General features: G+C 39.4%; 1 protein-coding gene across 1 annotated transcript in view; it reads right to left on the minus strand.

Moving 5' to 3' along the window:
• Window positions 1–17,230, minus strand: part of grin2bb (glutamate receptor, ionotropic, N-methyl D-aspartate 2B, genome duplicate b) — a 65,744-nt gene that overhangs the window by 25,290 nt on the left and 23,224 nt on the right. The window contains exons 2-4 of the mRNA XM_041035518.1: window positions 11,558–11,701; window positions 9,443–9,713; window positions 7,168–7,360 (exon numbers count right to left, since the gene is read on the minus strand). Of these exons, the coding sequence (XP_040891452.1) occupies window positions 7,168–7,360; window positions 9,443–9,713; window positions 11,558–11,701 (608 nt within the window). The remainder of the gene's footprint in view (window positions 1–7,167; window positions 7,361–9,442; window positions 9,714–11,557; window positions 11,702–17,230) is intronic.

Consider the following 17,230-nt stretch of genomic DNA (forward strand, 5'->3'; position numbering starts at 1 on the left):
GTTTGAATAGGGAACCAAAAAGATCAAGGCGGTGTGGGTGGAGGCTTGGGAGGTCCTACTTGTTGCTGTCCTGAGGCCACGTCGACCCATGTGACCATCAGAGACCTCTGTGTGTGTCATCGTGATGGTGTGACATGTCTAAGTATACGCAAAACCCCAACATGGGGATGCAGGGAGGCTCTTAACACCAGTATAATGTAATGTAGTGTGTTGCCATGGCACCCACAACCACAGCAATTTTCATGCAATCAGCTGCGTTGCCATGGGAACAGTAATCTCACCCGAGAGAGGCCGGTTGAAAGGGAGAAAGAGAGACACGGAGAGAAAGGAGTATTTTTCTGTCTAAACCTGAGTGTTTATCCACTTCCCCTCATGCTGTCTTTCACTTTCAGATCAATCTCTCCATCTCACCTCTGAGTAGCGCGTTGAATCACACATCAATAGGATTCATTTGCCCGTACATTAACCTGTGCCTTTACAAAGACTGGTGCATGCTGTGAATCTACAGCAGAGGAGGCTGCTCTGTTTATCATTTTGTAGCCCTGTACTATTGATGTAGCTTTTATGTGCCGTTTGATCCCCTCTCATGTCAGAATTCCCCTCTGACTCTGCTAGAAGAAATAAAAAATAAATAAATAAACAAAAACTACTGGGATGAGCTACTAACAGAACCTCATGCGGCTTCATCACAGCCATATGCAGTGCTTGTGCGAGTCTCGCTCACCAACTGTTCCCCAACTAATCACTGGCTGTGAGGGGAATTTATTTTTTAGTTACAGAGACACTGAATCATCAATGGCATGGACACAATCCCTCTTTTTTCCCCCCCTTTTTTCTCAAATCTCTTCAAATGTATTTTAGAGCCATTTGATACGACTTTCTTTTATCTCAGAGTGAAGCTGTACAGGGTCACAAATTCTCCGTCGCTGCAATGCAGGGATGTAAAAATTTATATATATATATCTGCTGTGTGTGTGTGTGTGTGTGTGTGTGTGTGTGTGTGTGTGTGTGAGTGTGTGAGGAAGTCTGGTGCACATTTACACACACACACACATATACATACTGTATCAGGTTTGGGTGGATGACTCATAATCTGGGATGACTGCAGAAGACCTGCCTCTGAAGAGTTGCCAGCTACTGAGGAAATGTGTGCTATACATTACAAGTCCTGTAGGACAGAAACAGAAGCAGTGACTGTGTGAGGAGAGAGTGCAATATGTGCTACCGCAGAAATATGGTCAACTGTGGTGATGCAGTGCACATATGGTGCGAGAGCTGTGCCACTCAGGATTCACTCCAGAACAAATCTGACAAGAGGTCTATGTGTGATTACAATACAACTAACCCACAAAATGTTCAGTTTACAGCAGGGTAACAGTGCTCAACTATTTTACACAAAAGACAAGTGCAAACAGGACTTCAACTGATACAATGCAAAACCATATTGTATTTCTTTTCAAGATGATAACTTATTTTTCAACATTATTTTGTCCATTTTTTGGCTCAAGTATTATCTATATTAAATAAAAGACAATATATTATATATATTATATATATTACGATCTGGCCTCAAAGGGCAGCTCAACTTAAACTGAATTATGTGTTTTTAATCTGAATAAGGTTTTAGTGTTTAGTGTAATTAGACCTTTGTGGACTGACTTTCCATGTGAATTACTGTAACTGACTCAGACTGATACAGAAATACCAGTGAATCACTTTTTATTTTCTAATATGACATTAATCTTTTATTTTAGAACTCTAGATCAGTCAACTAAAAACTGCTTCACAATGGACGTCATCATGCGTGACTGCAGATATAATCAAACTTATAATAACTTCATAATAACTTACATGATTAGCATGCTTGTTGTTTCCAGCATGTGCCATAATTAAAGCCCTTTGGGTCCTTTGAGTGTAAAGTATCTGATTGTCTGCCAGCCATTTTGATTAAATCCGCGGCAGATTGCCATTCGTAAGCGGCTAGAAGTTGCAGACTAAAATTTCTCTGTACGCTGCATTTGAATTTATGTCTTACTTGACTTTTCAGTCACATTTGACTGTTACTTTGATTTTTAAATTTTTTTTTAATCGGTAGTGAAACTAAAAAAAACAAACAAAACATGATAAAAATCCAAATGTTCAGTTTCAGTTTTATGTACATACAAATGTACATTGAAAAAGCTATTTATTGAATCATTTGACTGGCGACACAGCTCTGAGAGCATAAACACACACACAGAGTGCTGTGGACTACACCTAGGAAAGATGTGAGGCTCAGAGTCTCTTTGAGCTGCAGCCTTTAATAAGTGAGTCCACGGGAGCTCCATGTGATCTGGGCCCATGAGGACCCCTGTTGAGCAGGAGACATCAGACAGCTACCTGTGGAGTCTGGAGAGAGGGAGCACTGAGAGCCGTCTCTCATTTAAAATGTGAACGAGTGCTTAACAAGCAAGGACACTGACCTTCTACAGCTTGCAAATCTCAAATACTGATATGTAGTTTTTTTTTCTAGTGGTAATCTCAGAAATAATTATCTGACTTTAATTTTCAAGGTGATGTAAATGGAGTAAATGTTCTTAACAGCACATAAACAGTAATAACTAAAAATTCTATTAATAGAGGAAATTAGCTAATTTAGCTCATAGAGAGAGAGAGAGAGAGAGAGAGAGAGAGAGAGAGAGAGAGAGAGAGAGAGAGAGAGAGAGAGAGAGAGAGAGAGAGAGAAAGCTTTCTAACATTTCTTATTAAGGGGTCCATATGCCTCTGATGAGCTCATCTTACTAGTGGCAACCTGCCAAAGCACAATTCAACCCAACAGGGAAACTCCAATGACTACTTTTCACTTCACTGGCCTCTATTTGTCTGATAACCTATATTTTCACATTTTGTCACTTTTTGCACATCTCATAAATTGATTCTTTTAGCATGTGAAGGGCCTCTTCACTTTTTTTGTCAGTGCATGGGTGACACCACCACTTGGGTTCAAAACCACAAATTCTAATTCATTTGTTTGTCTACACTCCAAGAAGAGCAAGACTGATGACTGTTTGAAAATAGATATAAATGAACTAAATCTAACCTAAAACATGTTAATGTCGACCTTAGACCGACTCAAAGCAGCTTAAACTAAAAATATATTAACTTAGTGCATCATTTTTATTAGATAAGATTTGTACAAACTTGATTAAACACCTTAGCTCCATGTGATTAGAACAGCACAGCTGTAGGGCGCATTAAGTCAAACCAAAAACACTTCATTCAATATTAAAAATAGCTACTGGCCATGTAGAGTACATTTCCAAGCCAAATTAAGGTTTGTTGTGTAATTTTCTTACTCCTGTGAGAAAAATAAAGATAAGGCAATGTCATTTCAAAGGAAACGTTCGGTGTCAGTCTCCCAGAATCAAAGAGCTTAAACTTATTTCTACGCTCACAAAATTCAAATGACATTTAAAATTCAATTTAACATAATTCACACATGAATGCAATAAAACTCAAAAGCCCCATACCGAATAAAGTATAAGTTGATTGCATCAGAGATTAAAGAAAAAAAAATGTTTTAAAAAAGCAGTAAATTGCAACATTTATCAAAAAATAACTATTGGAATGTAGTAAACAACACAAACCCATCTAGGTCAAAACCTAGTATGGCTAATTTAGTTTGTTAGTATAGTTAGTTTTCTCTGTTTCCTCAATTAAAATAAAACCTACTGGAAAAGTATAACATAGAAAAATAACTAAGGTTATGGTCATTAAAAAGAGAGTCCCTACAAATAATAATGATAAAATAAATATCAGTAACAGTGAAACATAATAATTCTCACATATGGCACAGAACATGTAGTGAGCAGCACAGACAGTACAGTATAACAGATGCACCAGTGTTCGCTGATCCAGTACATGAAAATTCCAGTAAAAGGCCATATTAAATATTGATTGGTGATTTCTATGGCATTTCAATGTTCCTCACAGGAATTAGTCATAAATAGGGAGAGAACGGAGTTGACAGTGTTAAATGAGAGAAATTGAATTTGTGCTCAATATAAGTAATCCAGTCCGTAAACGCACTAATCCTCCCACCTTACAATGTATTTATATATAGAAAATTAGGATCACCAGTTTTTGACAGAGGAAGAAAGAGAGAGGGTAAGAGAAGAGGGGCGGTGGAAGCGAGCCATCATTGCTCTCTGATTCAACATTTTAGCTTCATGTAATCGAAAGAGATTTTCAGTGAGAATGGACTGCTGTAGGAGGATCACAGAGCCAGAGGAGGAAAAGAAAGGCACACAAAGGGGTGAAAAGCAGAGAATATTCAGGAACAAAAGGTGAGGTATCCACACAGTCCAGACAGAGACCTTGGTGGAAATGAGGTTAACAAAAGAAAAGTTAAAAAAAAAAAAAAAAAAAAAAAAAAAAACCTGTCATGACGTGCAGGCGACACAGATGTGTAAAATGATACTCTGACCCACTTCTGCGGCAAGGAAGGGTCTATGAAAAGACATGGCCATTTGTGCTCTAGACGCCCAAAAGCACAATGAAATGGCCAGTTCGCCTACTAATAAACAGAGCTTGGATTTATTAGACAGACACTTCAATTGTGCCCATTAAGAAATACAATAATACTCCTCTCCCGCTGCAGGAAAAACTACTTTAAAGGTGAAATAGGATGAAAGCAGAATGCTCGCCTTGCATGCACGCAAGGTAGCACAAGTGTCAGATGGCCTGCAGGAAAGGTTGTCTACTGAGCTCTATTGAAAGGCTCGGACCGAGCGCACACAGCCAGCCCGCAGACATGAAGACAAATGTCTCATCAGATCACATTAAAGAAAACTCACTACAAAATATTAATCATCCCTTACATCATATCTACCAGTGCGGCTGTGTATACCAGCACCGGGATTTGAGAAGGAATCAGAAAGCGAGTGCGTACACAGTCAAACAAATCATAGAAAAATATCCCTTTCCCTGCAACATCCACACACAAATAAGCCCCATAGCGCCTCATCCAAAACCACTTGGAGCACATTTTCTCATTATCCCAGCGTTCCTGTCCTCTCTGTAAGGCAGGAAACAATGGATGGCCTCTAGAGCTCTTTGAGTATGTGTGTGTGTTTGCTTATTTGTGTTGAAACATGTGAGTGCTTGTGGTGTATATATTTATGTGTGCATGTTTGTGTGTGTGCCCCATAAGGTCAAGCAGCCCCCAAAACAAATTTGAGAGCGTGACTCACTGAGGCCTCCCATCTCCGTCCATCAGCACTGACAGGATGGCATGCTAATCCAGCATGCATGCAGCCCACTGTGGCCTGTAGCTATCCGGGTCCACGCAAAGACATATGGCCTTATTATTGCTTTTGTCTCGGGGGGGGGGTGGAATAGGTGGATGGGTGTTTGTGCGTAAGGCTGTTTCTAGCCTCTGGGATCACCACCAAGATCCACCGATCTAAAACCTCTAGTTTTGCTCAGTCGAATGGAGAAAAATGGAATTGTTGGCTGGAAAACTCACATTCACATCACACCTCTCTCAACACACACAACACACAACACAGAAAGTAGGGTCCCAGGTGTGTGCCCAAAGGATGATTGAGAGCTAACCCTGTGTCTGATAGCGCCCTTTGGGGACTGAAATATTCATGGCTGCGGTGTTATTGTTATCTCAGTCCTGTTGGTGGCAGAATCCTAGACGGCACGCTCAAGTGCACCCGATATTAAAAACAGAAGCATGGGTTAAGACGAGACCGAAAATTTGCAGTAATACATCAACCTCAACCTGAAGATTAATGCAGTAGTGGCAGCGGAGGTTGCATAATGTTTCCCTGGTTTATCACACTGCTCAAATTCAGACTGACGGTGAAAAAAAAACAAAAAACAAAAACAAAACAGAGGAACTGTTAAATATTAGGAGAAAAAGAGAGATGAAAGGCAGGCAGTCGCATCGTTTGTACAGATCAAATACTGTATATGTAATAAGGAATGGCATGAGTAATTCTAAACTAAGCCCTAAAGAGCAGCTAAATGTCATGCTATAACGACACACGTCTGTATGTGTGTTAACATGTGTGTTTCTGTGTGCCAGTGATAACCCCACTGTTGTTCTGTGGCTCTTTTTTCACTAATCCGGTTGTCCCCAAGCATTCAATTAGCTGTGGAATCTCTGATCAATGTGAACAGTAAAAGCATGCCCTATGAAGTTAAATGGGGATTAATTATTGAATACCAATGCTCCTGCTTGTTCTGTAATGTGCCAAAAAGCAAAACAAGGAGGTTCAGAGGAAGAGGAAAAGAAGGATGTTGTCCTTTAAAGATGGCTGTGGGTTAAGCTAAAGATAAGACGGCATGTTGTTATAAGTTACATGTGTTCATCTTGTGTTTTAAGTTTTTATTGGCTGGTTAAACAAATTTGAGTTCTCCCCAGGCACGGTGTCGACATTGTTAATGCTTGTGTGTATTTTTGTATATTTGCTGTCCTTGTTTCTCTGCCTGTGTGTGGCTGGATGTATTTTGATATTCTCAACTGTGCTTCAGCAACTAAAAACCAACCTACATTTTTATTTTACCAGATTGTTCCTTTGACTCGGACTCATATGAATTAAAAAAGATTTCATCTACTTGTGTTCAGCCCATCTTCTTGCATTGTGCATGATACCCGACTCAATTTCTGCACCATAATAAATTTCAAAGCTTATAAAAGTAGGTGAACATGGCTCATTGCTTTTTCATTTGCCATGTTTTTTTTCAGCAATGAAGATCGTCTTTCCTGGACCTGGGTTCACACTCAAAACAATATATAATCAAAAGTGCAGATTGTTGCAGCGCTGACGGGAAACGATGTGCTGAAAATGTGATGTTGATGTTCCAGCCCTCAGTGGGTATTTTTCTAAGTAACCCGTCACTCCATTAAATAGTATGGTTAGTTAGTGACCAGCCCCTAGCTTTTGGAAATACTGCTAGGCTACAACTAAGTTAGTTAGTTTGGCATGCTAACGTCTGCAGCTTACTCTAGAGCAGATAAACACACAGTTTAATTCATTCCTTTTGTTCTTGTGTTTTTGGTTTTGTTAAGGCTGAAAAAGAGACACCACTCTCCAAACACTTTTTCAGTCACACAGTTTCAGTCTTTACATATTTGTCTTTCCCATGACCACTCATACGCCAGCATTGACTCACTTCAGTATTTCCTTGGAGTGGCCAGTGTTGGAGCTCTTTTTGTCAGGTGTCCCAAGGCAGCTCGACTTCAGCAGGGTGTGTGGCCCCCGGTCCAGTATCATGGTGGAGGTCGCCGTGGCAATGACAGCCACTGCATCACGTACCCTGGCCTCGATGTTGTAGTCCCATTCGTCATATGACACAGAGATAAGCCCTGGGAAAGAGAGAGATGGAGTGAGGTGAGAGGAAGGGATTTATGGAAAGAGGGACCAAAAAGAAGAAACAGAAAGAAATACGGAGAAAGATGAAAAGGAGGGGGAGAGAGACAGAAAAGTGTGAGAAAGAGAGGGAGGATACAAATAGGGAAGCAGAGCCAGAGTGCAATGAAAAATAGCCAGAGGGGGAAAAGATATACAAAAATGGAAGCATTTTAGAGGAGGCTGAAAAGTGGCAAAACACTGAGACAAAATTAAGAGCGCAATCATACCTACAATATTTTAATTTGCTCCAAGCCAGAATGGAGCTGTTTACTTTGCTATTTATAAGAGAAAAATGCTCATACAGGTGGAAACGTGAAAAAACAGACAAATATGAGCATCAGTCAAGTGGTCATCCCTTATGCTTGGCTTTTCAAATATGGGGAAGGAAGGGACAATCAAATGTCAACATCCATTTCTTACAGCCATAAACAACAGCATTTTCTGGTCACTTTGGGTGTGTGGTCTGGATTATGTGTAAATCTGTTGTAAAAAGGCGAACCTGCAGGTACTGGTTTCACACACATTTTAAAATGGGATGCCCAAGCAAGTAGGATTACAGTAATTAGAGTAAATGCTCTGCAGTTCAAATGGACCTGTCTTGGACAGGCTTGATGAGAGGAAGGGTGCGAGGTAGAGCCACCGCAAAATGACAAAGGGGTCTTTTTAATGCCTGACCCGATGCCCTGGAGAGATATTTTCAAAACAAGATCACTGGGAATTCTCTTAATGATGGTTTCCAGTGAGGCCGAAGCTCAGACTATTAGAACTGATAATATAAAAAACTATAAATATAAAAGTAAAGCTTGTCATTCCACATTTGTCTCATATTTATGTGAGGCACTGCAAGTCATACTTACCTGAGGTTAACAGATATTAGCATGCAGCCTGCCAATGACTGGCACAGAATACTGCAAATACACTAGGAGAACATTTGCATGTATACAAACAAGCCCATCTGTCAATTGTGCCCACGTTTCAGTGCTTTCTGCAGAATAATACAGTTTTAGTGTGCTGATCAATGAGTTCCTAACCTGAGACTGATCCTGATTTAACCCCTGGTTTGACCTCTGAACCCCTGAACCTCTGGTTCTCTGTCTTAGCACAAGATGGGATTAGTAAATGAAGATGGGATACTGATTCTGATGATCCAGTCCTTGAATTAAGTTCTGCTGTATATAGCGTGTGCTTAAATTGAAACAGATGTAATAGGTACATTCAATAGATGTTGTAAGAGGGCACCAAAGTGACGCCTCATTACCAGCTCTAACTACAACTGTAACAGTGAAGGCAGCTATTAACTGTGAATGAGACCTGGCTTTGCAGCCCTGTGCCCCCCATCGAGCTCGTCAGACTCAAACACGCCCAGCTACACTACAGGGAAATGTTGAGAAAGGCTTAACTTTATGCAAATATCCTGTGACACAGTGTGAGCGACAGCCAATCATGGTCATCTTGAAGGACAGAGTTGTTTTACTATTCCACTCAACCACACAAAGGGACTTGTTTAACTTTTTTAACTTTAACTCAACTTAAGTGGAGAGAAGTTGATCTCTGGCTTCTCAATTCTCTATGATGTGTCTTTAAAGAGTTAAAGGGTCATGAAAAAGAAGAACTACGTGGAAACTAATTTGCAATGTTGGTGTGTCTGGTGGCAGCACATACGCCATAAAAAACTGTCCAGTCAGAGCAGAGTATGTTAATTATTTGCTCAACACAAAACACCCCTAACGCTAGAGATTCATGAGAGGCCGGATACTGACAACTACTTTATATCTCTATGAGTAAGAAGCCACATTACCTCAGCTCAGCCCTGAGATTTGATTCTATCACACAATTTTTTTATTATAATCTTCGCTGAAAAATCAAAATTTTCCCAGAATTCTTGCCAAATTAGTCCTACTGAAGATTTTCAAAAACTAGACAACTTTGTGCAACTGATGAATTTAGACTTCTACCTGAAGTCTGACCGTAGTTAGATCAAGGCAATAAGTCAAAAGTCTATCTCTGTGAAACTGGTCCCTGGTGTTTGGGTGTACCTGTAGGGAAGACAGAGGGAACATGGTCTGCATCTCCGGCCACCAGCGAGGGCACGATCCAGGTGTAGCCGTAGCCAGTAAGGCCAACAGAATGGGCAACTTCGAAGATGGTGCTAGCCTCCTCCTTTGTGCAGTAGAGCAGAATGACAGGACTCTGCAGTTTCTTCAGCTGGTTCTGGATCTTGGAGTCTCCGTCGTCCACGGACATGTCCAGTAGGAGGACCTCTTCTAGCTCCCAGCCCACAAAACTGTTCTCAATTGTGCTGCGGACCTAGATAGGAAAGTGAGATGTGATTTTAAAAAGTGTAGGCTGCACACATTCAGCGGAGCTGTTAAGGAGAGATACTGGAACAAAACTGACTGAGATGTCTCCTCCTCCAGCTCCCAGATTGCAAAACTGTTCAGTCTTTACACGTCTCTTGGGAGTGGGAAGCAGTGGTCGATTTTTTTGTAACTGTATCAAGAGTGAGATTAGGTAATCTCTTCTCCCAAGTTTTAAGGCTATATCCTCACATACACGCAGAGGAAACTCTCGCTGAGATATTGTCAATTTTATTTTTCTGTAGGAACTTGTTATCCCAGATCACAAAACCTCATGGCTAATAGATAAACGTGTAGTGCAGCAAGAAGTGATTTTAGGGCTGTCTCTATGTTTATATTTGTGGATCCCTGACTTTTATACGGAATTTAGATCAACAAAATACTTTTGTTTTTGTTTTTTTGCTTTGTGTTTCAGGGTCAGAGAGTAATGGCTGTTCCTTGAGGGAATAAATTCCAAGGCAGTTATAGTGTATAAGTTGAATCACAGGCAGAGCAAAGCATTTTGTGTGTGATATTAAATCCCATTACAATACTCGTTTTCTTTTGCATCAAAAGAAATAAAAGAAACCCTGGATATTTTTTTTCTTTTTTTGCATGCTTGGTGTTTGCTTGAAAGAGGTCAGTAGGATGGAATGAGATTTATGATGCTGGTAATAACTGGCTGCACAAATACAAACTGGTTTAAGCTTTTTTTGCTACTGAAATCACTGGGGCTTTCAGTTGTTTGTTATCAAAATATGTTCAAGTGTTTTGCAGTAATAGAGTAGGGGACAATAAACTATACCAGTTGATATGAGACTCTATACATTGTATTCATTCAACATAAAACTAATTTGACTACTGTGAAAAGCCCCTCAGAGGAGTATGGGCACTAGATATCCCCAAAGCCTCTATTTAGATGACTAATATATGTTTTTGTTTTATTTTAAACCAGATTGTTACTTTAACTTTGTTCAAAGGAAAGACACTGCAGTATTGCTGTGGTATCATTAGGAAATATGATTTGCTTACTTTCAATAACTTTAAAAAAAAAAATTCTCAGATGTGTGTCTGATGTTCAAAGTTATTCAGAATCTCACACCATCCCCTTTAAAGAGTCTGTTCTCAGCCCTGGAGATAAGGAGACTCAAGCCTCAGTGATTGGCTGCATTCAAACAGACATATTCATCCGATCTGCCTTTTCCATTAAAGCAATCAGAAAGTGGAACTTGCCACACACTTCTATCCGGCTCTGCCAAACCTTATCATTTTTTAAAAGCTTGAAATAATGGCTTAAAACCAGACAATCATAGTCTCAGAAATAACTACTTTTATCAATTGTACATAGTCCTCACTAAACAAACAGCAATATATATAATTTTAAAAAAAATAACTAAGAGGATAAGACACGTATCTTGTCAAAACAATGTGGGAACTACAGAAGTGTCGGGCATCCTATAATGGGTCCCCAAAAGACAAAAGTAATAATACCTAATGTGCCTGGGACTCAGAGCGAAAGTGAATCTCTCATTTGAATACATGGTTGAAAAAGTTTACAGCGATTAGCTTTATAAGTAATAAGTATCCTGCTGCTTCTGGCGTCAGTTTTTATTAACAGAATACATTTGTCCTTGCAGATAATACTACTTGCAATTTACAGCTTCAACATATTGCCAAGTAGTATATTTTGTCAAAATGCAGAACATTTACCTTGGTGATAATGCAGCAAGATAGATGTTGTTTATGCGTACTGGTACGTATAGCAAATAAATTTCATACATGTTTGTATTTATCAGTGTTTGTTAGCTTCTTTACCTTGTTGACAAAGTCCTGGTAGCCAGGATAGTATGTGGTGACGATGGAGAAGATGTACCAGTCATACTCCTCCATGATGTTCAACATGACAGAGGCCTGCTGCTCGATGGACGGACCAAACTGGAAAAACATGGAGTGGTCGTCCTGGAAACCAGAGACACGGAGCCAATCAGCAAACAAGGTCATGAGTCATACAGCATGAGAGAGAACTGGAAGGTAGGGCAGAGATGATTATGGAGCGTGTCCAGCTACTGCAAGCCTCAAGAACAAATATAGTCTTATTTGTTGCTCTGAGTTGTGTGTTCTCTGTTCATGCTTTGTAACTGCACTAAAGAATATGCCACAATGTGAGATGTTTTTCATTTATATGCTGTACTTGTGATGTTTTAACAAGACTTTTACTCCCATGCAATGCCAAAAAGGTTTTTCCACTAGTTATGAATATTCAAAACCAGACAAGGTGACTCATTCATTATCAAGGAGCCCAGACAAAGCTATCTTAGCACTTTTAGTATGCTGCAGAGTGCACAACAGGTAAAATGGCCACCTGGTTCAATGATATTTAATGTAGGGTACTAAATGTGTGGACAGACATTTCTGTCAAAACATTTTTCATCAACGAGAGAGGAAGAAGAGATGAAATAAGAAGCGCTCGTGGAGCTCCAGGAGCCTGATGGCTGGTGTCATGGATCGGTCAAGAGCGGGTCAGTCATCCATGTAAAGCTGCCAAGGAACTCATGGGGACACAGAAGTCAAGATGGATTATTCACAAATGTTAGTGACCAGAGGCAACATGCCACAGGGGCTGTAATGAGAACAGCATCATGTCAGGGGTCTTCTGTTTGCGCAGAGTGAAATATCTTGTTGAAAGGTGACTGAGATGACTGGAGGCGTTGGGTCAAAATTAAACACTGGCCACTGTTCAACTGTTTTATAGTTTGCGTTGCTCAAGAAGACAAGTCAAATTTTGGATTAAAGGAATGGGTTGACATTTTGGGAAATACAAACAGTGTCAAATGGGAAGATCGACAACAACCTTCTCTTTGTGTGTTACATACACAGCTGCAGGATGTAGTTAGCCTAGCTTAGCATAAAGACCGGAAAGGAGTGGCACAGCCGTGCCAGCGACTCAGTGAGGCTGTATTTAGGCACAGCAGTTCCTTAAGTTTAACACTGGCATAAGCATGGCAACATTAAAATGTTGCCCTAATGATAAAAACTTAAGGGATCACCAAAGTTATTAAAATTCACTTGTTGGGGGAGAGGAGTGAGTGTACCAAATTTCATGGCAATCCATCTAAATTTGCTAAACCATTTCACTCCTTGCTAAAACCACAACTGTGACCTTCATGGTGAAACTAGAGGAAAACCCAACACCAAGTACATCTGCATGCAGTGTCGTGTGACTTTGTACCCTGGCTATTTTGCTCTAGTACTTTTATTCTAGACAGAACAAAGAAACTGATGTGCATTTCAAGAATGCTAAAGAAGAGAGCAGACTGCTTATTTTTGTTTAGAGGAGAGTTTTTGGAGAGTCATGAACATTATTAGGGCTGCAAATAACTCTTGCTTTCATCATCAATGAATCTATTAATGTTCAAACTATAGAAAAAAAATAGCAGATTCTAATTTCCTACTGCCAAAGGTGATGTTTTTTCAATTTTCAGTTTAAAAGCAGCAAATCTTCTTTCTTTTTGGGGAGAAATACATTTTATTAATGTTTACAAAATCACAATTCCACATACTGTAGTTTGAGCGATGTTAAAAAATATTTCCTTTACATTACTAAAACTTCATGTTCACAGTTTTCACAAAATACACATCACTAGCATGGAAAGAAATACACATAGTAACATTTCTAAGGCCTTCTTATTTAAACAGTTTATGACAAATAAATAATTCTGCCTTGCAACATCTCTGTACATGACAGTAGCACAGATTATCTTAATGCTTTTTAATCAGTTACCTCTCATTCACCTGCATTGAACGTTAATTTAAATATGAAAAGTTAAAGTTAAAAAATTCACCCTTCAGTACTTTCTTACCTGTACCCTCTAGAACAACTTACACTTGCATGCACTGCTTCAATCCATATATGTCTGCAATCTGATTTTCCTATGCAAGCATACACATATGGATGTATCCATCCATGTGTGCAATCAGTCATACATGTTAGTCATGCTGGAGGCTGAGCACTCCTCGGGTTAGGTGCACTACCTCCACTCAACACACATCAAAGCCCATCTCCCCCTTCCTCCTCTTATTTACCCACAGGGACAGAAATTATGTGTTACCTTCTTTTCACTGTAATGAGGTTATAACATTGCAGTGTCAAGTGGAGATGGATGGAAATGGGGTGTGTGTGTGTATGTGTGTGCACGAGTGCAGGCTGAAACCTGACGTTTTACCCGCACTGACAGTAAATACAATGAACTTGGTTCAGAAAGGTAATGAAGGTATTCTCACACATGACTGACAGCTAATGCACCATTCACCTCTAACCTCACACTTGCATCAAAATCCATCATTTCAGCGTCAACATGCAGGGTTTTAAATTAATTGACCCTTGACGTTATTATTACCTTTGTGGATCCACTATATTTCCTCAAACCCCTTCCCCTATCCACACTGCCATCTGTTCAGGATAAGGCTGGCGATACTCTGAATTTTTCTTATTGTCAACAAATCCCATGAAAAGATCAAAACTAACAATGAACTGATTCTACTAACAAATTTTATATAGCTTATTCCTGTACCACAGAACATGTGGACTGTAGTTTATTTTAAGTCCCACACACACCGTCATGCTGCCGTTTATATTCAGTAAAGCATCAAATGTGTATAAATCCACAGCTGAAAACAGTCCTCATCAAATGTCCTATTTTCTCTTACTGGACTAATGTTTTCTAAAAACTACAGTTCCCAGCAGTTTTAGGAAATTACTGAGCTTTTTTATAAAAATGGTATTACATATTTATGACCTATTTTTAAGGATTTGCATCTTCAGTAGGAACAAATGGGCTTCATGGGTAAACTAATGCATTATTGGTTTAGGTATTTTAATGGGATTTGTTTAAAGTATGAAAAAGATATAATAACTCCAGCCTTATCCTTCAGTTCAGCTAAAATAAAAGAAACTTGCCTTTGGTGGTATCTCACCAGGTGGTGAGGTGAATGGACTTTAGTTTGTGATACTCTCAGCACTAAAAAGGTCATGTCTCAGTATTTCATTTATTTGGTTATTTATTGGTGAACTGGGGGTTTAGCGACCTGAAGGACATTTAGTCTACAACTAAAAACTTACATGTGGTGGTTATTTTATAAGCCTTTTCCAGCTTCCTTAGATTCAGCAAATTTAAATTTGTCCATTTTATGCCAGCAAACTTGTAAATAGATAAAATGCTTCAGCATTTCTCCACCAGATTTTTAATCCTGGCTGTGAAGAAAAAGCTTTGAAACAGCATTCAGGCCTTCATGTATAATTGAACATTTAACTTAATGAATGAAATATGAAAAATCCAAATAATTTAAAATACGGACACATTCTTTTTGGCTTCTGGTCAAGACTGTGCGAGGGTGGTTTGGTGTGTGTTGGAGGGGGGGCGGGGTAGTCTTGACCTCCGTGTTTCTAAAATCCTGGTCATGTCTGTAGAACGTAGTGTCAGTGAAAACCGTTCTGCTCTACAAATCATCCAGACTAATCAAGACAATTTTGCTGCTGCATTATTAAAACACAATTTTTCAATGCTGTGAGCACCACAAACCAAAACTCCACTCGTCCCTATTATATAGAGGCTGGAAGCAGAAACCTCAGACACGCATATCTCTAAACCCTGGCAAATAAAACCAAAATGAGAAGTAAAGGGACGAATTTTTGTTTTCTTTGGGTGAATTGACCCATTAATGTATTTTCCTCAGCTCATGCTACAGTATTGTGCACATGCCATGTGTCTTTTCCATCACTGACTTTCTCTGCTGCTCTGGATCTTGTTTGTTCATTTCCTCTCCCTCACTTATTCACACAGTATCCATTTCTCCGTCAACCCCTTAAACTCCCTCTTTACGATATCACTGTCTCATGATTCTTATTTTCTGAAAGTGGTCTCAGAGCAGTGTAATCACTTGTGAGACCAAACCTGCCATTCAGAGGGATTGCGATCGTGAGGGCACTACTTACTTCATTCTTTCCTTCTTAGATTACGGCTAATCATCGTCTCATTCTACTTTCTCTTTCATATCCTAATCACCCCTATTTAATTTCAGTCCTTTATTCCCTTGGCCTTAGTGTCTTTTTTTTCCCCTCTCTCTTTCTGTTGACCCCCCCCCAACCCTCACCCTATCTTTTTCCTCTCTGTTTTTACATAATGTCCTGCAGCTCCATTAGTTCACATCACAGAGGTGTGAAGTGTCCTTGGGTGGGTGGGGTGGGGGTGGCAGCCCTCCTCCCTGCCCTCTTGTTTTCCTGTCTGTCATTTCACATCATACACTACTCAACCATGAGTCCCAAGAAAGTGGTTCGCCATTTTCAAGCTTTTGTTTTTATGTCTCCTTTCTATAAGTTGCACTTTACTGTCTGTGAGGTGGGTTACATCTTGTAATTTGTTAATTTTTACCGTCAGATTTGGTTTGGCACTGGTGAAAAAAGGGTTTATTTTGTTAATGAAACAATGAAAACAACAACAACAAAAATAAATAAATAAAAACTAACCTTCAAATGAGAACTATCACAAAATGCACACAATTTTTCATCAATGAATAAAAACTACACAATAATTTGAAAGACAGACCTGCATCAGTGGGAGCCCACACTGTGACTCCTGATTAGTGAAACAGTTTCCTCTGCCATTCAGAGGATGATTTAGCAGCTTGATCTGCTGTAATACTATTAAGGAACACCTTGCATAGTTGTGGGTCTGTCAGAGATGTTATCTGATGTTACCTGTCCTTGCAGCTAACAGATTTATGGACTAAATTCGTCCACAGTCCACTGAGAATTTGACAAGACTGGAGCAACAAAATAGCTGGGACAAACTACGAAACACGCTGACATTTATAAAAAGGTAAATTAATGTTAATATAGGTTAATGTTTCAAGCTGATACTCATTTTAAAATGAGGATCTTGAAAACACACAAGTGCATAATTATGACTGACAGTGTATGATTTATTATCCCTGCATCACAACCCACTACACTAATGTTCAGTGGGACTGTCCTGACTGTGTGGTAAAGATGTGATTATATTCACTATCTGCCAAACTACTTTAATCAATAAAGCATGTATAACTCCAACACCAGGAAAATTTGTTGGGTACTCATGTTTCTTCTTTCTCTTTTTTGTACTTTAATAAAAAAAAAAGGGGGGGGAAAACAAGTAAATTCATAACAAAGGTTTAAAAGAGAGTCTCATATTCCACTGATGTACTTTCAAATCAATTCTTTTTTTCTTTGGCAGGTCATGACCAATTAACGTGTTATTGTCAGTTTTAGTCTTTCTTCCTTTATATCACCGTTCACACTCCCCTTCTTGTATCTTTCCACTGTTACTGTCTCATCCTGAGCTATATCAAACGTTGCTTTGGTGTTTCAGCCTGAGGAATCTCAAAATAGTCTAGGTGTAGTGGCACTGAATCTGCAACAGTTAGCTGTGTGAATTAACCCCAAAAAGAAAGGAG

This window comes from Toxotes jaculatrix, chromosome 4 (assembly GCF_017976425.1).
Source record: "Toxotes jaculatrix isolate fToxJac2 chromosome 4, fToxJac2.pri, whole genome shotgun sequence".
Taxonomy (NCBI): Eukaryota; Metazoa; Chordata; class Actinopteri; family Toxotidae; genus Toxotes; species Toxotes jaculatrix.